The 21,216-nt window shown below is 46.6% G+C and overlaps 6 protein-coding genes across 6 annotated transcripts; 1 reads left to right on the forward strand and 5 right to left on the reverse strand.

Moving 5' to 3' along the window:
- Nucleotides 1-5,689: 5,689 nt before the first annotated feature.
- BO82DRAFT_358713 (uncharacterized protein) lies at nucleotides 5,690-6,865 on the reverse strand. Its single transcript, XM_025636367.1, has one exon. The coding sequence runs from the start codon at nucleotides 6,825-6,827 to the stop codon at nucleotides 5,961-5,963; it is 867 nt and encodes a 288-aa protein (XP_025487046.1). The 5' UTR covers nucleotides 6,828-6,865; the 3' UTR covers nucleotides 5,690-5,960.
- A 2,952-nt stretch (nucleotides 6,866-9,817) lies between these two features.
- BO82DRAFT_424927 (uncharacterized protein) lies at nucleotides 9,818-11,619 on the reverse strand (the record flags this gene model as incomplete). The annotated part of the gene is made up of 3 exons (XM_025640314.1): nucleotides 9,818-10,206; nucleotides 10,270-11,514; nucleotides 11,566-11,619. 3 exons carry the CDS (start codon nucleotides 11,617-11,619, stop codon nucleotides 10,153-10,155), a joined length of 1,353 nt encoding a protein of 450 aa, XP_025487047.1. The 3' UTR covers nucleotides 9,818-10,152.
- Nucleotides 11,620-14,896: 3,277 nt separating this feature from the next.
- BO82DRAFT_192814 (nuclear transport factor 2 family protein) lies at nucleotides 14,897-15,905 on the forward strand. Its single transcript, XM_025630534.1, has one exon. It carries the CDS (start codon nucleotides 15,106-15,108, stop codon nucleotides 15,622-15,624), a length of 519 nt encoding a protein of 172 aa, XP_025487048.1. The 5' UTR covers nucleotides 14,897-15,105; the 3' UTR covers nucleotides 15,625-15,905.
- A 7-nt stretch (nucleotides 15,906-15,912) lies between these two features.
- Nucleotides 15,913-17,078, reverse strand: BO82DRAFT_378442 (putative zinc-containing alcohol dehydrogenase; the record flags this gene model as incomplete). The annotated part of the gene is made up of 3 exons (XM_025637629.1): nucleotides 15,913-16,010; nucleotides 16,068-16,163; nucleotides 16,217-17,078. The coding sequence occupies 3 exons, from the start codon at nucleotides 17,076-17,078 to the stop codon at nucleotides 15,913-15,915; spliced, it is 1,056 nt and encodes a 351-aa protein (XP_025487049.1).
- A 441-nt stretch (nucleotides 17,079-17,519) lies between these two features.
- Nucleotides 17,520-19,033, reverse strand: BO82DRAFT_358716 (acetate uptake transporter family protein). Its single transcript, XM_025636368.1, has 3 exons — nucleotides 18,383-19,033; nucleotides 18,145-18,319; nucleotides 17,520-18,065 (listed from the first exon to the last, which is right to left on the reverse strand). The coding sequence occupies exons 1-3, from the start codon at nucleotides 18,775-18,777 to the stop codon at nucleotides 17,748-17,750; spliced, it is 888 nt and encodes a 295-aa protein (XP_025487050.1). The 5' UTR covers nucleotides 18,778-19,033; the 3' UTR covers nucleotides 17,520-17,747.
- An 804-nt stretch (nucleotides 19,034-19,837) lies between these two features.
- Nucleotides 19,838-20,901, reverse strand: BO82DRAFT_295098 (uncharacterized protein; the record flags this gene model as incomplete). The annotated part of the gene is made up of 2 exons (XM_025631849.1): nucleotides 19,838-20,199; nucleotides 20,283-20,901. The coding sequence occupies 2 exons, from the start codon at nucleotides 20,899-20,901 to the stop codon at nucleotides 19,838-19,840; spliced, it is 981 nt and encodes a 326-aa protein (XP_025487051.1).
- Nucleotides 20,902-21,216: the final 315 nt, after the last annotated feature.

Raw genomic sequence — 21,216 nt, forward strand, 5'->3', positions numbered from 1 at the left:
TAATGTAAACCCTAATGTAAACCCTAATGTAAACCCTAATGTAAACCCTAAATATATAGCCTTCTGCCTAGTAGGTATAATAGTAGTACTTTTAAAGCTTTTAATATATATCCTGCAAGCTTTTAAAAATCTTCTTTTTTTAGGGCGCCCGCTTTCTTACTAGTTAGTTAATCAAGTAATCCAGATGATTAAAGAGATTATTATAGATATTATAGACCTTATAAACAGTAGGCCTACTGTTTTTAAATAAATAGAATATAAAAAGAAAAAAGGGGTATAAAAACTTAAAAAAATACTCTATCTGTTTCTACTTAATTATAGTGGGATAAAGATAATTAATATTACTATACTTACAGTGCTGAATAAAACTTTTGATTATTTAATAAAAATTAAGCACCCGGCGAATTATAAAATAAGTTAAGTTCTAGCAGATTTTACAGTCTAAAAGAAGATAGTAAACTAATCCAGATTTAAATTATTAAATAAGCTGGAACTTCTTACAGTATTAAAGGCTTGTATTTACAAATTATACAATCTTCCAAATCTATAATTAAGAATTAGTATAATAAACTATTACTAAAAGAAGACCTTTAGAAGCTATTTGTAAAAGGCTACTACAGACAGCCTTTAATATAAACAGTAGGGGCTGTCTGTATTAGCCTTTTACAGATAGCTCCTAGGATATATCTTTTTAAAAGTTTTTAAAATACCAGAAGAGGCTTTAAAACTTTTATTATAATTTTTTTATATATATTTAATAGTACTGTTCGAGGCCTTAATCTGAAGTTTTTACAGAAAAGTATTAACCACAAGCTGAATTATATAAATAAGACAGGGTATATAATACTGGCTCTAAATAATCTTTAAAAGATTAGAGTTAATTAAAGTATTATAAAGCTGGGTGCTCTGGCTAAGCTGGACTTAGAGTTTAGATAAGATTATATTAAATATTAAACTATTATTATTAGTATTATTAGTTGTTATATCTAATAACTAATAGGCCAGATTATGTTTATACAAAACTAATAGAATAATTATAACTAGATTTTTACTAGTATAAGATCCAGATACCAGTCGGAAGCCCAGTAGAACTTTATAGTAATCTATATCTTTTATTAAAAAATATCTAATTAAAGCAAAAAATACTTTCTAATTAAAGCTGGTCCAGTAGTCTACTGTAATTAATATCTGTTTATTATCTAAAAACTTTAATAGCAGCTGTATATATATATCTTTTAACAACTCTAAAAAATATTTTTTAATCTATGTTTAATTAGAAGAACTTGGTTTTCAGTAGGAAGATAAAGCAGTAAGATTAATTATCTGTTTAAATTAAATATACTTAATAGTTTGGAACAGTAGGCAACAGGCAATTATAAAATATAGGATTTAATTCTAAAAATTTTATTTATTATAGGCTGTAAAGGCCTAGAGAAAGTAATAATTAAAAAAATATCTATTTTTAAAAAATAAAAAAATAAGTAAATATCTGTAATAGTTTTTTATTTAGTATCTGACTAATTATTTGTTTAGATATAACTAATAGTATTTTCTTTTTACAACCCTTGTAAAGATAGTAGCTTATAAAACTAGTTTTTAAGTTTTTAATTCCTAAATATTATAAGATATCAAGGTATGTAGTATAGTAGATATAAGAGGTTCTGTTAAAAAATAATACACCTTTTTAAAAGCTGTTTTATATTATTAATAACTTCTTCTAACTGAAGTAAAATAGTAGTTTTTAAGCTTATATACAGGCTTTGGAAAAGGTTATCTTCTGCTACTAATCCTAAAAAATAAGGACTTTTTCTTAAAAAGTTAGGTATGGGATAATCTTCCAATTCTTTACAATATATATAATCTTAAGATTTAATAAGAAAAAAAAGATCTGACTTAAAAAGCTTATCTTAGTTTAAGCATTATTATAGTTTATAAAAATCTGAAAAACAGAAAAAAAGGGCTTAATAGTATCCTCTAAAAATAAACTAAATAACTGTAATTAACTTATAATTCTAAGACTACTTTATAAGTAATAGATATAGAAGGATAAAAGCAGAAAACTTTATAAAAACAGTTTGTTTTACTTTAAAATATACTTTTATATAAATATAATCTATTATATTTTAACATACAGCCAAAGCGCCCGCCGTACCTTATATATTTTAGTAGGTCTAGTAAGTAGGAAATTATATCTAAAGCCCAGAATTACAGGTGCTTGGGGCCAACTAGATTAAATATATTAAAAATCTTATTTTTATATCTGGAAAAGGCTTTTGCAGAACCTACTATAAAAAATATAGTATCTAATATTAAACTAAATAGTTATTAGAAAGTACATTTGCTGAGAAAGACTAAGTAAGTAGTATAATATAGGATTTTAAACAAATTTAGACTAACAGGATATTTAGGATTATTAGAATTAAAAAGGTCAAAAAAGTCAATTAGATTAATAAAAAAATTAAGATTATTAGTATTAAAGGGGTTAATTAGATTAGCAGGATAATTAAGATTGTTGGGGTTAAAAAGGTTAATTAGATTAAATATAAAGATTTATATTATATTATATACAGCCTAAATAAAGCAGTAATTATATATCTTTATATATATTTCTTACTGTAAAAGCAATAATTCTGTTAAAAGCTGGAATTTATTAGTACTACTAGAAATTTCTTATTATTTTTTAAAGATAAAGATAAAAAAGATAGTAATACTTTGCTTAGTTGCCTTTATTTAATTTAAAAAGCTTTCTTTTGTATGCTTTTAGGTAACAGTTAAGATAGTCAGATTAATAACCTGTTAATCTAAATATATCTTAACTATACTAAAGCTAAAAAAGGTATAGCAGGTAGGTCTTAGCACTAAAAACGGTTAAAACAGTTAACCGCCCGATTTTTGGCTATACTGCGGTTAGGTATAAAAATTTCCTTAACCTGGCCATAACCTGGCGGTTAGGTATAAAAATTCTAATTAACCTGACCTGGCCTGGCCGTTAGCCACTCTAGAATATATAGCACAGGTTAATCAGATAGAATAGATAGAGCAGGTAGAGTAGATTAATTAGATAAAAAAGATTAATTAGATAGAGCAGATAAAGCAGATAGAGCAGATAGGCTAAAACTAAAAAATATTACCATACTATAATTAAAAATATATTATACTTTATATATTATCTATATAAGAAGGATATATATATTATAAATTAACCTATAGTTATTAACCTATCTACTATATCTAACCTTTCTAACCTGTAGGTATAAATAGTTAAAATAATAGTTGTACCTTAACCTAACTATAACTATACAGTTAAAAATTTTTTATATCTTAACCTGACCACCAGGTTATGGCTAGGTTAAGGTTAAGGTATAGCAGTTAGGTTAAGCCACTCTAGTCAATGGCAACAATACTTTCTTCAACACTTGAACTTGTCATTTGCTATATAGAATTTTTTTTAGGTTGAGTTTTGTTACTATAATTCAGATCCCGGCTTAAGTAATTTTAAGTATAGAAAAACTATCCAAATTCTCAACTTTTAAATACTCTTTATGGATAACCAGGTATATTATAGAAGTTCTAATAATATAGTCTGTACTGTAGGGATATAATTAGAGATTCTAGCAAGATACAGCTCTATTAAAGTTAATGGTGGTTCTAATACTAAGTCTGTTTTCACCTATGGTATAGGTCTTAGTATTGAAAGTAGTTAAAATAATTAACTGTCTGATTTTTAGCTATACTGTAGTTAGGTATAAAAGTTTTTTTAACCTAGCTATAACCTGGCAGTTAGGTATAAAAATTCTAATTAACCTGACCTGACCTGGCTGTTAGCCACTCTAATTATATATATGTAATATATACTTACTGTAGTTGTAGCAGATATACCAGTAAGTATTATTAAAGTAGAAATATAAAATAAAAACCAAATAAGCTTTAGTTTTATCAATAGAATTTTTTTTTAAGTTTAGTTTTATTACCATAATTCAGATCCCAGCATAAGTAATTCTAAGTATAGAAAAACTATTCAAATTCTCAACTTTTAAGCACTCTTTATGGATAACCAGATATATTATAGAAATTCTAATAATATAGCCTGTGCTGTAGGGCTATGATTAGAGATTACAGCAAGTTTCAGCTTTATTAAAGGTTGTAGTAGTTCTAATTCTAAGTCTATCTTTACCTATGGTTTATTATAAAAATAGTATTCTTGCCCAGCTGTATCACCTTCCTTGTGTAGCTCCACACCAGGAGTATGTCGGCGGCCTTTGTGTGGACCCATGTCCGGTCGACCGGTAAGGACCGGGAAAAGGTCACGAAAGCATGCGTTTGCCCAGAAGAAATGGAGGGGGATACGGATGGCACCTGCGTGCCTTCGCAAGACTGCCCGGATGGCAAGGAGGGGGACAGGATCACGAAAGAATGTGTCTGCCCGAATGGGACAATCGAGGCGCAAGATGGTAGCTGTGAGCCGCCAAGGGAATGCGACTCGGGCCTACTGACAGGTATCTCTTTCCTTTCTCTTGGGATTGTGGAATGAATCCAACGGGAAACCAGGCTTGCTGACAAGAAGCCCACGTTTTCTCTCCCCTAGGCAAATGCTACACCCTGTCCCGCGAGGATGGCCACTATTTCACTACCGAGGATTCCACACACTTTGCCTTCTATCGATTGAGGTCAAGCGCCGACTAGGAAGATTCCAACTCTGTGCGGAGGAAAGCTATGCGGCAGGCAAGGCGATCAACCCTAGCGACCTGGATTACCTACAAGACACCCTTGGAACCGGCCCCGCTGCATGGCTCAACAATGAGTAGAATGGCAACCATATTGCACTAACCAGGAAATTCCAAGACGCTGGTGAGTTCAGCTTGACCAAATGGAGCCGGGGCGCATACTGCTTGGGCGGCTTCAAGAATGGAGTTGGGGTTGCATGTCCCAGTGAAACCCCGGCCCTCACCTTCATTCCTGGCAAAACCCAGCTCTGTTTCCCGTCATTTTGGACAAGGTTTCTTGTGATACCAAGAGCGGTTCGAACAACTGTGCATGCATAGAATTCAAGGCGGCCGTTGGCAAGGTGGCATCAGGCGAGTTGTAGCCGGAAGTTGAAGGGATTAGGGCTATTGGTTGTCTAGTGTCTCACAGCAGGATGATCCTTACTCCGCTGGCGTTCGTTGGGGTTACATAACCCAGGCCCAGCCTTTGGAACAGAGCTGGAGGTCAAGAAGCTGCACCTGGTAGTTCTTTCTATACAATTGAGTTTCTTCCGTTTGGTGGTCCCGTTTTTACTTCTCCGCCGGGAATATAGTTGTGATTTAGGCTGTTCCCGCGCGGCACTTACGCCAGATTGTTAACTCTGAATGCACGAGTAAAAGAAACCCTAAGTGAGACACACCGCTATAAACTCCTACATACCATGGCATCGAGGTGTGTTTATCGCTGCTTGCACCTTTCATCCAGTCCAGTATTCGCCACATCCAGAGACAGTCGTATCTTGTAATGGAACCAGCGGAGAGGCATGATAGCTGAAACCGCCAGGAAGCACAGGGTGGGTTGCTTTAGGGTCTGGTTGGAGCGAATGTCCCGCACGATTTCCGCAAGTGAAATCTGAGGTGGATCTGTCCGCCTAGCTATGTGGGGTACTATGTGCTCACATTCCTCATCTGGCACCGTATGTTAATTGAGATTTGACCAAAACAAGGTCACATTGTGTCATTCAAGGTGAAAGGATAGATTACAAGTACACATGCCTCCATTCCCCTTTGCAATTGGTGCTCATTTTCAGCCAGTGCATCGTCGGAAATGCAGCGGGAGTTCACGGCCCCCATATAACATGATATTTGTGACAACCCTCCTTCTCTCCTCCGTGTCGCTGTGGTATGTTGCATTGCTTGACATGATGGTAAATCCGGCAATAGGGACTGAAACACTTCGTGGCCCACTGCCTCGTTCTTGCAGCAGTCGACTCAGGTTCATCGATCATCTTCCGGATAAAATCCGTAGCATAGTTCAAAGGCCTCCTGGGAAGACCGGCGACCCAGCCAGCATAAGGCCTGTACGGTCGTACTACCATCGTGGCCGGGGTCCGGGATTGCGGTATCTGTCAAGGAGAAGCGGCCGGCGAAGTCGAGGTAAGAAAAGACCTTGTAATCGTCGGCATTGGGGATCAGACCGTAGTTGTCGTCCAATCCAATTCGTTTCCGGTTCCCTCGGTCAGACCAAGAGATTGTTATGTGATCACTCTCAATCAGTGGAGTGTTGGAGGAGGCATCCCGCACGGTGTCGGTGTTACGGTCCGCAATGCTGACCGTGAATCGCGACCGCCTCGTAGTGGACAAGTAGATGCGCTCGCCATCGCAGTACCAGTAGGTATTAGGGTAGCCACATTGCCGGATGAAGAAGCTGTATCCGGACAGGCGGTCATATTCATGCCCGTCGAACAGTTGCGCCAGTGGCTTATTGCCCAGTGCGGCGTACGGACCCATCCAGTAGCAGAGCATCCTCCCTGCCAACGGGGCGAATGCAGGGTCCTTTTGCCCAGTGCCGGGGACTGGGTTGAGGCTGGCAGCCCCCGCAAGGTTGGAGATGCAGTCAGAGTTTTCGGCAATTTGCAAAACCCAGAACTTGGGAGACATCCGGTAAATCCCCTTGGGGGTCAGTGTCTGCACCGTCTGGGAGGGCCCCATGGGAACGGTAAGGCTCCGGCCCTTGTTCTCTTGCAGAATGCGGAAGCATGTCTCGGCGGTATTGCGATCCGCAGAGATGAAAATCCACGTAAAATATGGATAGGCTCGGTCATTCGCAATGGGATCCGCGGCAATGTAGTGTACATAGACCATTTTGTCTCAAAGCAAGCGGAAGCGGAACTGAACAAATGACAGATAAGTGTTGATGATTCTCGTGGATGTTGAAAGAGGCCCGCGGGATGCTAATAAATAAAAGCTCTGCATCTTACGATGGTTGGTGAAGCGGTGTAGACGTCACGACGTGGGCAATCTGTTCCCTATGCTGATAGACCATACAAGCTTTCATTAAACCACCATGCCGTGCAACGCTGCCGTAACCTAGGAGCTGTGCTCAGGTTCTAGACTGCCAGGCCGGGTGCCCTTGTCTCTTCCGGGTCATAGTCAACCGGCAATAGGCTCAAGACATAGCAGTGCTTGATCGCTTCCTTTGCGTTGTCTCCGGATGCAGACATTCGGCATTTCCAGGGCGTGCGATCATAAACCGTTTCACAAGAACTCGGCACATGACATAATTACCCCGGTTCGGCCTCTCAATTTCACACCTAAGCTTGGAGAATTGACTCAAGATTCCTGAGGGTCCACTCAAGAAACTCTAGCCATCTTCAAGTCAGATTGCCTCTGGTAAGTGGAGGTTGCTTTGGTAATGTAACAGGAAGCGCAGAGGAGCCTTGAACGATTGTGTAGAGATCCTCACACCCAATCAATAAACTACAGTATTGACAGGAGACTAGACTTCGTTTTCTGCCACCATGGTTACTCTTTATCCGCTCCGTCATCGAAGTACACACGAGCCGCTCCGAGTTACACTCCTCTCGTCCGAACTTGACAAACATCCTGATTTTTATTTTGAACCCTGTGAGCCGTACCATTCGGTCTTGATCGCCCTGGGCGTACGAGTCCAATACTACCTCGCTTGGAGCACCCAGATCGGAAAAGGCCAGAAATCCGGGATTCGACTGGGACTCGGACGAGCCGCGGAGGTCTTTCAGATAATCCCTCGCCGTAATTCATTTAAGGGACCTGCGTCTTCCTTGTCATGGTCCGTGCTGCGGCATACCTGGAACCGCCGCTTCCGTCTTCCTTCCCCCAAAGCCAGCCACTGCCAGGCTTCGACCCAATCACCCCAGGTGCTGTCAACAATCGCCCCGAGGTAGTCCGGGTGGATGAGCGACTGCATTCCACGTAGGCAATTCCGAGCCAGTCCTAGTGGTCTGACGCAGTTTCTTGTGCGCTATGCACGGCGGTACCTTGGCAATGGTCCTGCTGGTTCCGTATGATGTGCTGAAGCGAGTCAGAGTGACTAGGAGGAGCCATACTACCCACAGAGAAGGCTCACGGGTAGAGAAGAACAGATTCGATGATTTCGGGCGTAATTCCCTGTATTCAGTGGGGGTTTAGACAGATGGAGGTTGTTCTAGTGCCGCTCTGACAAGGGTCTCGTCGTCTCCAGAGGGAGATTAGGGGCTGCCGTGACCGTTCTGCTTGTGGCACGCCTACCCTAACTGATTACGCCACCAGTTGATAATGACTCATGAGATACGCAAGCTTTCTGGTCCTTGTTTCTGGGCTGGCCTTTGTCTCGTCTAGCCCCGGTACCGCCTGACTGAGAACGACATGATGCGCTTCCGTGGTCTTCCGTCTATCTAGGCTTCGTCGCAGCCACTGAGAATCTGCCGGTCAGTGATGTCACCACTGTCGCTGTTTCTCGCCTTTTTGGTCCACTGTTTGAGTATTTCGGACTGGGTTAGAGCATTTGGCGCTCTAGGCTCTCTGATGACGCAGGATTTGAGATTGAACCCAGCCCAACTCTAGTGTGGTGGAAGATGCAGTCTTTTCTCCACGTACAGGCATCTGAGCACGGATGCATCTGAGCATCGCTGCCATCTAGGCCAGTATCTTCGGAAATCTTGCGTTGCTGAGGTTAGAGATATGGACAATGGACACTGTCACCATCTCCGGTGTCAGTCCACCTCTTTGTCACCCTTTTGACTTGATGGCTTTATTTAGCATTGAAGATCTTACAGTCAAGACATCAAATAAAAGCTTAAAGCTAGTGGAAATAGCGATCTTAATTCAGAACGAGTCATGAAGACAGCGATCAATTAATAATGTTATGATGGTAATCTAGACAATTACCCTACCTACCCTCTGTCCTATCGGCAAGAGACATAGCATCATGACGTCAAAGAGTGGTAGAGCAGTCTGGGGCAGACTCTCAATCCTCTATATTAGAACAAAATTGGCTTACGTCCCTTATTCCCTGTTGTATTCTACAGTATTAAAACCCGTCCCCCAACGTCTCACAAGAGCGGCAAAATCTCTCTTCCTCCCTCCCAGAGTTGATCTCCTTACCCGAATATTTTATTATATTCCATCCCCAAACAAAGAACCTACTAAGCATTCACCTCGAGCCAAACCCACAAAATCCTCTTCATCCACAATCTCTGTCGACGAAGAGGCTCGTCATCTCCAGCTTCAGCTTCACAACGGGTCCGACCGGAGTGATGACCCTTAGCCGCTTCGGATTCTAGAATTCGCATGTATGTTTGGGGCCCCAATGCGCTCTGCGTCCGACCATACCCAGATCCCCCTCGACGAATACTCCAAGATTGTTATTGCGCCCGGGGCAACCCAGGAGCTCTATGTCTCGGGCGTCAACGCCCAACAGATCGGTGGATACCCATCAACAGTGCCTGGCGCGACGGGCCTGCAAGGCAGCCTAACGATCATGGCCGAGAACGCAGGGACTATCTTGAGAATCCACTTCAATGATCCGATCAACGATGTCATCCAAGACAATCCCGGATATTTGGCACCAACTCGGAGTTTCGCCATTACCCACCTTACTCCCAAATGGGTGTGACTAGGAGGAAGGCCGGAGCTATGTTCCGGAATGCTAGTAGGGTTGCAGCAGCTCGATATTGTCCGAGCTGAATGAAAAGGGAACTGTAGGGATGAAGGTCTCGTTGCGCGCAATTCATTCCATCTTTCTTTGCCTGGCTGACCGGCTGGTTGACGGCGGGGTCAGTGGAAGCTCATAGTAGGTTACAAACACGTGTCCAGGGGTGACTCAGAACACCAACAGTTCCTGACTTCAAAATGGGAGCCGATGCAATTCCTTGTTACCCATAGCTTTGGTTGAATCTTTACTTGGAGGTATAGCCTTGAATTACACGTTCTGTACTGCGAGACGATATTTCCTTCTAAAGATACACGGCCCAGTTCCCACAGTGGTGCGAACAAGGTAGCAACCGGTTACCCCCATCCCCTCAGTATCTATCCATCCTTCACCATATCGATACTTTACTTAACCCTCATTCGATTCTGGAATAGAGAGGTGAGAAAGGGGGGATAGGTACAGTGGGCCCCGTTTATTGTAGGCGGGGTCATTGTCTCCTGCGACCGAGAGTTCTCTGTGCTAGACACTACATGAAAACGGACGATTGATCGATCCCGTCTGGAACGCGGCGATCTAACAATAAGATGAATTAGTCTCAGGTCACAATACTAGTTTTGACAAGGAGGGCAGGCTTACCACTCCAGTTACACTTGCATACATCCCAAAACCAAGTATAGTGACTCCCACCACAAAGACGATCAGATTCAGGACAGCGGTGCGAAGGTTTTGCCGATCAAACCAGGCCCCTTCCTTGAGCAAAAAAAACCACATCAAGGGCGGGAGGTAAAAGGAGAAGCCGGAGACCAGCAAGCAGCCACAAATAGAGAGAAGCTCGGAGAAGAAAGGGATGGCTTCGGCCACAACCCAACCAACCACGTTGATGCAGGCCACGATTGTGAGCCACGTCGCCCATCCCATGGGAGTGTTGACGTACCGCGCGGAGGAACCTTGGAAGAGACGGCCGTGCATGAACCGGGCGGCGATGGTGGCGTTGATGGCGCCCGAGATGTAAATAACAGGCAGGGCAACACCAAAGGCAATCTTAGCAATCAGGGGGCTGGCGGACAACAGCGCGGGGGACTGGACCCCTTGTCCCACCAATGCATAGATCAAAGCCCCGGTGACAGTGTAGATGGTCATTTGCGTGACGGCGAGTGTGGTGATGGACTTGGTAAAATCGGTAGGGGTGTGCATCTCGTCCATGAAGGTCGGCTGGGCCCCGGCGAACGCGTAGGCGAAAGCGATATTCGAGATCGCAACAAATGCCTCGCTAAGAGTCAAGTTTTCCTTTGGCCAGGCCGACCACGCGGCTGACGCAAAGGCCGTGTCGTGGGAATTTTGGATTCCCGTGGCGATCATGACAACCCCAATGGCCAAGATGATGGAGGCGAAATCAATGTACCCCAGGATGGAGATATCCGCAAAGGTAGGGGGCACAGCAAAGGCAAAGAGAATGACAGCAGACACCACGCTGAAGATGAGGGCGCAAACGTTACTTCCTGTGATAGTCGCCAGGGCTAGTTTCCCTGTTAAGCAATGCGAACCGACGGTCATAGTCAGGAGAGCCACGAAAGCGGCCCCCAGTACTTTGTCACCAATGCTGCCCATAAGTAGACGTCCAAAGTCCACAATATGCGGCAGGTGCGGATACTTAAGCTTGATCAGGCCGATGATGTAGCTGGCGTAGATGGCGATAATTCCCAATCCGAGAGTCAAGAACACGCCAGCCACCATGCCCAGCGTATCGAACGCAGCTGGCAGACTCAGACTACCCAGTGCAATGGATTGTACAATCAGCACGATGGTCAGACGCTTCCAACCCAAGCGATGGAAACGCTGTTCGCCTTGGATGGCTTGCTCATGATCGCCTTGCAGGAAACCCTTGTCCAGGGTTCCGGGTTCGGCTTGGTCGGGCTCGGTTGTATCGCTCACCCTCGTTTCGCCATTGATGCTGAGCTTATCGACGTGAGCTGTGTCGTCTCCCATCTTCTGTGGGTTTGGGGGGTAATGAACTTGACAAAAGAAAAGAAATTCGCGGCTGGGCCGGGAAAAGCGCAGAATTGTATCTGGGCTCTACCACTTGACAGTGTCAAGTAACCCCGCACATGAAAACGGAATCAAGTTTGTTCCGGGAAGAAGTTGGCAGGATCGAAGGGCAGATAATTTGCTGGATGAAAGATAGAATCATGTAATTAATTTTATCAAGCCAGTCGTTATGCTGCCTTGGGTAGTAGGATCTGCTTTCCTGATTGGTGCCCTCTCGGCGCCAAGCTGGCGGAGGGGCGGTAGCTGAGTGTTCTAAATTATCTGATCATACTTTGCATCTGATTAGATTAGATTTCTGCAGCCACCCACTTGGTTCACACTTGGTTTGCCACCGAGTTGAGAGGTCATATGCGGGACCAATTGGGGGTTGCTTCCTCGGCTATCAGCTGTAACATCGCCAGCGTACTGGGCCGTGATCAATCTATTAATATGGCCTTGCCCGCACCGGCCTATAGTCATACACTGGGAAACTCTGGGCTATCACTCGTTTACTTTTCCATCAGAGGTGCAGTTCGTTGACGTGGAAAGCGATAGAACCGAAATCCAAGATAGACACGACGGAAGACCGCTCCGATGTCTCAAAGGCAATTGTTGCACCCGCCAATGATTGTTTCTGTTAGACGACCAGGCAGGTCTTCCTCGAGCTCTCGTCAGGAGTGAACCCCACCCCACATCTTCCAGCAATAGGTCGATGGAGCGACTAGTACCGCATAGGCGAAGTGCGAGATGATTAGCATAGAAACAGTTTTTATCGGCACTGAGCGTGCAACCAAGTATACTTACAGCGTACTACAAAACAGTTCGCCAATGGAATCCCTCGTTGTATCTGCAGCATTTCCGATCTGAGATTTATTGGCTATATAGTCCTAATTTCTAAGAGATATTGGGGTTATCGAGACCGATATAGTCTCGCATGACTGAATAGGCCCGGCGTCAATCGTCTCAGACATGATTGAGATATCTGACTTTGTGTCCGAGCTTTTGACCCGTTCAAAGTCCTTGTGCCAGTGATCAAATCCAGAACAGAGTTTCGACCCCATCATGGGTCTTTTCATCTGCATAAAACTTCCTCGTCTCTTTCCCCGGCTTGAACCGGCCCCTGTCCCTTGAACTATGTTAGCAGTCTGGCCTGATCCTGTCGCAGCCGCTGGGCAGTTGTGACACTGCACTACTTGAAGTTCCTCGCACTAAGACTCCGGAGAGCTGTAGTTTGGTATGGTAAAGATCACCACGCGTCATTTCAATGCCCACTGCTACGGCCGTTGGCAACACCATGTCCAGGCTATTGAATGCTGCAACCGCTTTCGCTCCGTCAACTGGTGCTTTTGAGTCGAAAGTATACTGTCTGTCGGTGGCCTTAAAACAGTGGTGCCAGCAGCCCATCTTCATGCCCGGCCACATCATCCTTCGTGCAGGATGGGAGACAACACTGCAATCAACCTACTTCATGAGCAATATTAGCAAGCTTAACAACTGCTCGACTAGCAAGTCTTCAACAACGCGGAGTACATGCAAGCAGCCATTGGCCCGGCTCCTACGGGACGCGGCTATTCAACAGCAGCCTTGAGTCCATGCCTCGATTGAGTGGTTTTGGTTATACCTTACAAGTAGACTGCCAATGTATTTTACTAATGGTCAAAGGTGGTTTTGTGGTGGTTTTGTAAGCGTGAGAAAATTCATAGTGTATGAAATTGATCCGTACTACGATTTCAGACATTCCTTTTGACTGATATGGTAAGGAAGCATGGCATGTAGGTAAACATGCGAGGGGCATGCAATCCCCTCAGGATTCGACAACAACGAAGCATTCTTGTGAGAACCGAGTTACTGCACAGGTGAATATAATAGAAGCTCATCAACCTCCAACTGCTCCGACCCAAGGCTTTTAATATCAGTCGTACCCCCAAAGCCAGCCTCAGCTCGGTCCTTAATTGAGTCCTTATCACCCAAGCCCAGCACTGCAAGACATCGTCTTCCCAAAACCCCGGCTTTCATGTTCACATGATGCAAGGGAAGAAACCACACCGTGGCGAGCAGGTCATTCTCTACAAACGGCCTATCCATCTCCGAGACAATCTTCAACCCATCCATATCTTGACGATAATGCCGGAACCAGGCCACCCCTTCTATGGAAGCCCGGTACAGAGTAATCCTTTTTCCGGGCTACACATGTGGATGCAAACACTGTGCGTCTTCGTGTAGCTAGGCTAGAGGAATTCCAGCTCCCGAAGGTTGGGATCGGGAGCCGCGGGTTTCTGCTCCACGCAGAACGCATGCACCGGCAACATAGCCCCATCAGACCAGGGGTTATAAAGTGATGATCGGTCTCACAGAGAGATTTTAGCATACCAAACAACCTAAGGTCCAAATTTACATGGCTCTATTTATAGTAGTGGCATCAATTTTTTGTCCTATCAGCTCGGGTGCACGCAAGCCTATAGATGTTACTGGCTGTTGGTCACAGTGTCGTATATATTGAGCTGATAGTGTATGCGAAGTCTAAGTAATGCTGACCACACAAGATATAGGAATAGGTAGATCTAACCTCCACCCAGATCCCCGACCCTGATCTCGATTGTTGAGCAATCTGCATTATCCAACTGGCCTCGACGCCTCTGCGTAGGCACTAGATATCTGGGGGCGCTGTCGTTTTCAGCCACTCCTGGTAACCATCTGACGGGACTGAACTCAGGAGGCTGCAACAGCTCTTCCATGTCCGTGGGGCCGGCAACTGTAAACAGGATGTTTGCTCACTGCAAATCTGCGTGTAACAATCAGACAGCTGCTTGCACCATCTGAGAGCTCTGACATACCACAATGAACGCTGCCTGTTGAATGTCAGCTCTCGATCAGAAGGCCTCATTCGGAAATGTCTCTGAATATTGGTCTTACGGTATCTTGCTGCCTCTCTAAGCTCTATGCATGCTACCTGTACGACACAGACAAGGCGAATGTCACTTTGAACAATATCTATTTTCTGTCATCATGCCACTATGTGTTCTAGCGTGATATCATGACCACCTTGCTAAGCTGCAAGAAATTCCTCTTACCTGATAACAACCAATGTTTCCCATTTCTCACAGTCCATATTCCGGCCATAAACTATTTCCAGTGCTATCTCCATGGTATTGACTTAGTGCCGAGAATAATGTTAACCCCGAGCCACGGTGAGCTGGGAGGCGGAGTTAACGCGGGTTTAAGCTTAAGCAACTGGTCTATACAACAGGTCATTGAGACTAACATCACAAAATCTTATATGCACAATACTTAACGTGCCAATTGTCCACGCACTGGACCCATCTACCATTGACCATAAACAACACCAGAGTACTTTCATCAATTAGTGCTCCCTTTAACACCCAAAGTCACGGCGAACGACTCCAAGACACCACATCAACACTCCCATTCCTCTATGACAGATCGAAGATGACGACCAACATTCCTAACATCCCCACATCCCTTCCCAAGATCCCTTCACAGACCAAGGACGCCATCATTGACCCCATATACCGCGCCCTCATTTCAATCGACACCGCCAGCCCTGCCCTCTTCGCCTCTGCCATCCACGAGGCCGCCCGCTTCACCCTGAACGGTCGCCTTCTCGAGGGCGCCGACGCTATCAAGACACATGTGTACGACACGGTGTCCAAGATAGACACCACCCACCACCTGTCCAACCTCCGCGTCACCGAGTTCGATGAGGTAAAAGGGACAGCTAGCTTGGTCGCTACCGTTCTGGCGCAGCACTATCGATCGGGAGAGGGACTCAATGCCTCTTCCAAGGGATTGTTGGCGGGGGGGCTCTACTTTGTCGATGTGATCAGAGAGGAGGGAGATGACGAGGTGTGGAGGGTCAAGGAATGGAGCTTAGAGGTTCTCTGGAGGGAAGGCGATGAGGGGGTAATGGCAAGTGTCAACGGAGACGGTGAAAGGAAGGTAGAGTAGAAAGGGAGGTTTCAGATGGGGTCAGATGAAGACGACTATAAGTCTATATTCTTGCTGGATGATGGGTGGGTGTCGTGGCGGGAACACACGATGGCTTATGAGGGCAATCTCCAGTCCATAACAGCGATCACCAATAGATGTTTAACATGACGAAACGCTGAATGAGAGTGAGCAGTAAGCTGTTGCCCGCAGCATAGACACCTTAGACAAATACCCGCTACCACCCATCCACCTAGTGCAGCTAAGATGAACAACAATCATTGAGATCATGGCTGTATTGCGCTTCTATCAAGCCTGACCCAATGTAAGTAGAACCTTCATACTGCGGTGTGTCGAAGCCGCCCGAAAAACCTCGTATGCTTGCTCTATCTCGTCGAGTGCAAATGCTACTGTGGTTAGTTTTTGCGCAACCTCAGAAACATCTCAGATGACAGGAAGCTTACTGTGGGAGAGGAATGCGTCAGGGGCAAGTATCCCGGCCTGGACCATCTTCAGTAACTCCGGCGTAGTACTCGTATCCACGAGACTCGTCCGTAAGCCTGCATCCATTGTTAGCTCACATCTCACCCAGCAGAGCAATGGGGTGACTGACAAATATTGCGATGCCACAAATGCCCCAGATGGAGGGCACAACTGCTCCCATGTACGCCCAGCGACGCAATAGTCCCACCCGGTGCGACCAGATACTGCGACAGATCAAATGTTTCCTTGGCTCCGGCGGCTTCGATCACTGCGTCAAACAGCTCTCCCTCCGTCAACCTCCGACAGGCCTCGAGGGTCTTGTCCCGACCGTCCAGGGTGGTCAGGACATGATCTGCGCCCAGTTCTGTTGCCCGCTCCAGCCGATACTCGCCCCTACCAATGATCACAACCTGTCGTGGCAGTCCATAACCTTGTTTTAGAATCATGAGTGCCGTCAATGCAATGGGTCCAGCGCCGAGAATGGCGACTCGTGCGCCCGGCTTGATATCGCCGTTCAGGATGCCGCATTCAAACGCAGTAGGGAACACATCTGACAACATCACATATGCCTTGGGGTCGGTTTCTGGGGGAAGCTGGTGGAGAGAGAAGGAGGCATGCGGGATCCGGACGTATTCTGCCTGCGTGCCATCGATCTGGTTGCCCAGGATCCATCCCCCAGACGTGCACTGAGAGGACATACCCTTCCGACAAAACCGACAGTGTCCGCAGGAGGTGATACAGGAGATCAGGACCGTTTGACCGACTTGGAGGTTAGTCACGCTTGGTCCAACCGAGTCGACCACTCCGACGCCCTCGTGGCCGAGAATACAACCTGGTTTGCATGGGATGTCGTTTTGGAGGAGGTGGAGATCCGTGCCGCAGATGGTGGTATAGGTCACCCTCACAATGGCATCGGTGGGCTCTTCAATCGAAGGTTTAGGACGGTCTTCAATGGCCAGACGGTGAGGACCATTGTAAACAACTGCTCTCATGGTCTGAATGGACCCCATAATGCACGGCAGTTCTGTGCGTTGTGGTGTCCGCTACTTAGTGGGTGGCCCCGCACTGCACCCTTTATACATCTCGAGGGCCAGTGTTTGCGTTGCTTTCTTGGGTACTTTCCACACTGCACTCTCGGCTCATGCAGCATGCGGGGATGTCATTTATGAAGTGACCAGTTATTGTTCGGACCAGGGTCGGCTCGAATTGCTGGGTAAAGGTGGCGAGCTGCATGGCGCTGAGCTGCTGCAGTCGCTTGGCTTAATCGAGCTACGCGTCGCTGCCTGTGGTCGTATTCCGCGGAAAAGACAGGTACGTGTGGCAGATGTCTCGGAGACGCCGGGACTTGGTTATTCAACATTGGACGCGATGATTTGCTACGGGTTTGACATAGAGTTGAGCGGGGTGGATGTGATTCCTCTTCTTATCTGGCCTGGCTATTTCTTTTTTTTTTTTGTTTTTTTTTTCCCTTTTTTGCCCTGTCAAGTGATTTGCGCGATTTCTTTTGCTTGCGGAGAAGCGGTAGGCGGTTCCCAGCGGCAATATATCTTGCTTATCTAGTTTACGGGAATTATCCATCCGTCGCCAGCGAATGTGAATGAAAGAGTTTCATACACGATAAACCTACCACCATCCCCGCATGAGCTGGGGCAAGATCTGCCTCAAACAGCTTCAGACTTTCTTCTCCTCGATTCCCACCCCTTCTCCGACCAAGGGAAGTGCCAGACGGGGATGATGAAGAAGCTGTTGCTCGTGTCGGCAATGCCCGCCAGACAGATATACCACGCCAAGAAGGCCCCCAGGAGGGCAAACAGCCCTCCCGCCTTGAGCAGAGGCGTGTAGGGTGCGCCGCCGGGGCGATGAAGGTAGCCGACCGCCAAGAGGAGCACGGCAATGTCGACAGCGGCAAACAGGGAGAAGAATATGACAGTAGACTTCACTGTGCAGGTCACGAGCAAGAAGGTGAAGATGAACCAGCCCTAGTGTTGGTCGAGTAAGCAGGACGCTCTAAAATAACGCAGAGGACACAGAGCTCGGCGTTTAAATCGGGGCACGAACCATCAAATACAGCCCGAAAGAGTTATAGAACATGCCCACAGACCCATTATCCGCAGCCTTGAGGTGGCTTTCGATGTCGAATCCCCCGGGGGTGAAGATCATGGCCAGAGAGATCCAAAATCCCCCATATGAGGAGAGTGCCGTCGCACCAAAGGTATTGCCGGCGGCCATTTCCCTGACACCATATAGTTAGCTGGGGGGATTCGCACCCAGAGTAGATGGATGGACGTAGACCCACCACATTCCAGCGAGAAGTTGCACCAGGCCGCCATAAGCGAAAGCCAGCGGAACCACCATGTTGGGTTGAGTGATCCCCCGCGTCTGCATGTTAATACATCCCAGGACAAAGGTGGTCAGGGCAAAGCCAGCTAGTCCTAGCGGGGCAGGATTCGCGATCTTGCGCTCTTTGACTGGCTTGTACAGCCCAGGCTGTAACTCCCCTGCGAACGCCGGGAGATATGTTCCCGCGGTGGGCACATGAGCTAATGGACCGTATTCAGCGAGCTGCTTGTCGAAGTGGTGGGAGGCCGTGGTGTGAGTATCCACGCTTTCGGTTACCTCGCTGTCATCAGTGGAAGTGTCAGGCATGATGTTCAACTTATGCGATGAAGGGCTATGCGAAATTTCACCCATGCAGAAATCGATCGCCAGACAAGCCTTCTCTGGATCAGGACTTGCGACTCTTATACTCGAAAGTCAACGTCGAGATTTGAGTTCGTTTCATTCTCGCTAAGGAATACGGATCTCTTAGTCTGGGAACCTGCCATCACCTCGTGGTCTTCATGCGGGGAAAAGCTAGCTTCCCTGTGTTCTCAATAATGAGCATCCATCCAGGTGCTTCGAGCGGAAGGGGCCTCGATTGGATGCATCCATTAGTTGTGGGCCTTGATCTACAACTGGACTTATCGTTCGAGTGGGGGAAGGAACAATATCCCCGCGCGAGGGGGTTGCTCGAGTGGATCAACATCTCATTTCGCCTCCACAGGTTGATCAATTGGGGATGATTTACATGCAGAAAGGCAGATCCGGAAGTCTAATGAGGATAGCAGCGAATCTCATTCGTACCCAAGCTTTGCGCCTACATCGAGCCGAGTCTCTCGATTTTGCCTCTCGAGTTTGCCCCTGACTCCGGGCGAACGGCAACCTTGAAGCGTTCCCAAGACCCTTATCTCCATACCAGATAAAAAGGGGGAAAAGGCATCTGAGTGTACGGGACTAAACAGCCCCGTAGAATGTACTGAATGGAACCGAGGTGGTCTTTCTATTAGTTCGATGTGTGTTACTGCAGGTGGCAAGCACTGTCGCAGGCTTAAACTAAGTTGTGTTGCTTAGCGGCGTCTCGGCACTTCCCCAATTGCCCGGTGCCGATGCACGTGATTGTCCGGACCGTCTATCGTCCGAGGTAGGGCTCAGGGCTCAGGGCAGGGGCTAGGTTTTCATCACATGCCGCTTTCGGTGCTGCTCCTTCGATTCAAGGTTAAGGGCATCTCCTCCCCGCCCCTGGGTATTTCTTTTACAGTGACAGGGTTCTAACTCACCTAGGCTCCAGCTTTAGCAATACTGATAACACGACATTCAGCATCATATCCGCTAATCCACGCGTTAAAAACAGCAATCGTTCCCGATCTATCTTACAGACGTTCGCATTGCAACAGGTCAAGACGAGTAATAACTTCGTAGAATCTCTGTCCTTTCACTTGTAGGCAGTCAGATCCAACCCCTGCATTTCAGAGCTGAGAGTCTCCACCTCCTGAACAATCTTCGGAATCGCATCGCATTTGTCATGGTTGAGATAGCTCAGGAGATTGCAGCGCGAGGACGGCTTGAGGAAGGCCTTGACATGGGTGAAGAGGGAGTCAAAACTCCAACCGGCAAACGGCGTGGTGGGAGGATTATACAGGTTGGCGGCGAAGAGACTTTGTTCCAGCGCCCCTAGATCGTCGCAGCGACATTCGAAGGTGCAGCCGAACAAGCCTTGGCGCAGCCCATCTCTCCATCGGGCGATGAGGTTGAGCACATTGTCGATGGACTTCTCCCGGTGGGTATTAATTGCTTCTGGTGCGGTGTAGGTCGCATGTCAGTATGCCAATATGGGTGTTAGGGGGTCTAACCACGCGTCTCATGGATCGCCCACATACCAATGATACTCGCTTTCACCGGGAAATCAGTCGACTCCATGTGTTCATCTCCATGTCGGATTGCCAGGAGGGTGACCTGGTCAAACACCGAAGTCATATCGAAGAAGTACGACACCCAGATCCATTCGAGGGTCTCGGTCGCGTTGTAGCCGGCAGGGATCTGGGTCTCGAGATGCGACTTCCAGAGGCGGAGATGCACCTGCACAGCCTCCTGACAGGCGTAGTAGTCGACCAACACGGCGATGCGAGCACACAGCGACAGTGAAACGAGGTGAGGCACCCGGTTGTTGCGCCCGTGAATGATGCGCAACAGGATCAGCAACGCCTCCAAGTCACAGCCTTCGACCTTGATGTCCACCTTTCCAGTGCGTTGTAGATCCTGCGCCTCGCTGAAGCTGCCGGTCAGCTGCCGGTCGAACACGGGCGAGGCGAGCCGGAGGTGCTTGGCGGAGACTTGGATGCGTGCTTCGATGTCTTTGAGGAAATGGTCAGGATTCGCGGTCGATGACACCAGCTCCGGGGAGGCATTGTCGGGGGTGGGCAACGAAGTCAGCTTTGCGTGGAGGACGAGGGTGACTTCGCCAGTTGCATCGATGATGTAGTTGGCGATGATTGCCATGGCTGGAGGTCTTTCGAGGGCGGGTGGTGGGTGAGTAGAGAGGTGCAATCTGGAGGAGAAGAGAGAAAGAAAGAGATGATGAAAAGAAGAAGAGATACAAAAACAAACCAAATGTGTTACTCAGTCACTGCTATGGACCAGGGAAGGTGAGGCATTCACCATCAAGGCTCCACTGGAGTCCTTTGGTGAATGGGTACTAGGCTCCGGCTTACTATGTTGCTTGTTCTGGTCATGGGTCGCTGGTGAAAAACAGTGTATCACCAGAATTACATGTTGACTGATCTAGATAGACTGGAGTAATATCAATAGTGAGTC

This window comes from Aspergillus uvarum, assembly GCF_003184745.1.
Source record: "Aspergillus uvarum CBS 121591 unplaced genomic scaffold BO82scaffold_76, whole genome shotgun sequence".
NCBI lineage: Eukaryota > Fungi > Ascomycota > Eurotiomycetes > Eurotiales > Aspergillaceae > Aspergillus > Aspergillus uvarum.

What these genes read in the sequence shown, in the direction of transcription:
- BO82DRAFT_358716 (XM_025636368.1), bottom strand. Translation starts at nt 18,777, where the DNA reads ATGGGTGAAATTTCGCATAGCCCTTCATCGCATAAGTTGAACATCATG. An exon ending in CAACTTCTCGCTGGAATGTG is followed by an intron (nt 18,320 to 18,382) that starts GTGGGTCTACGT and finishes ATATGGTGTCAG; the next exon opens with GGAAATGGCCGCCGGCAATA. An exon ending in CTTTCGGGCTGTATTTGATG is followed by an intron (nt 18,066 to 18,144) that starts GTTCGTGCCCCG and finishes GACCAACACTAG; the next exon opens with GGCTGGTTCATCTTCACCTT.
- BO82DRAFT_358713 (XM_025636367.1), bottom strand. Translation starts at nt 6,827, where the DNA reads ATGGTCTATGTACACTACATTGCCGCGGATCCCATTGCGAATGACCGA.
- BO82DRAFT_192814 (XM_025630534.1), top strand. Translation starts at nt 15,106, where the DNA reads ATGACGACCAACATTCCTAACATCCCCACATCCCTTCCCAAGATCCCT.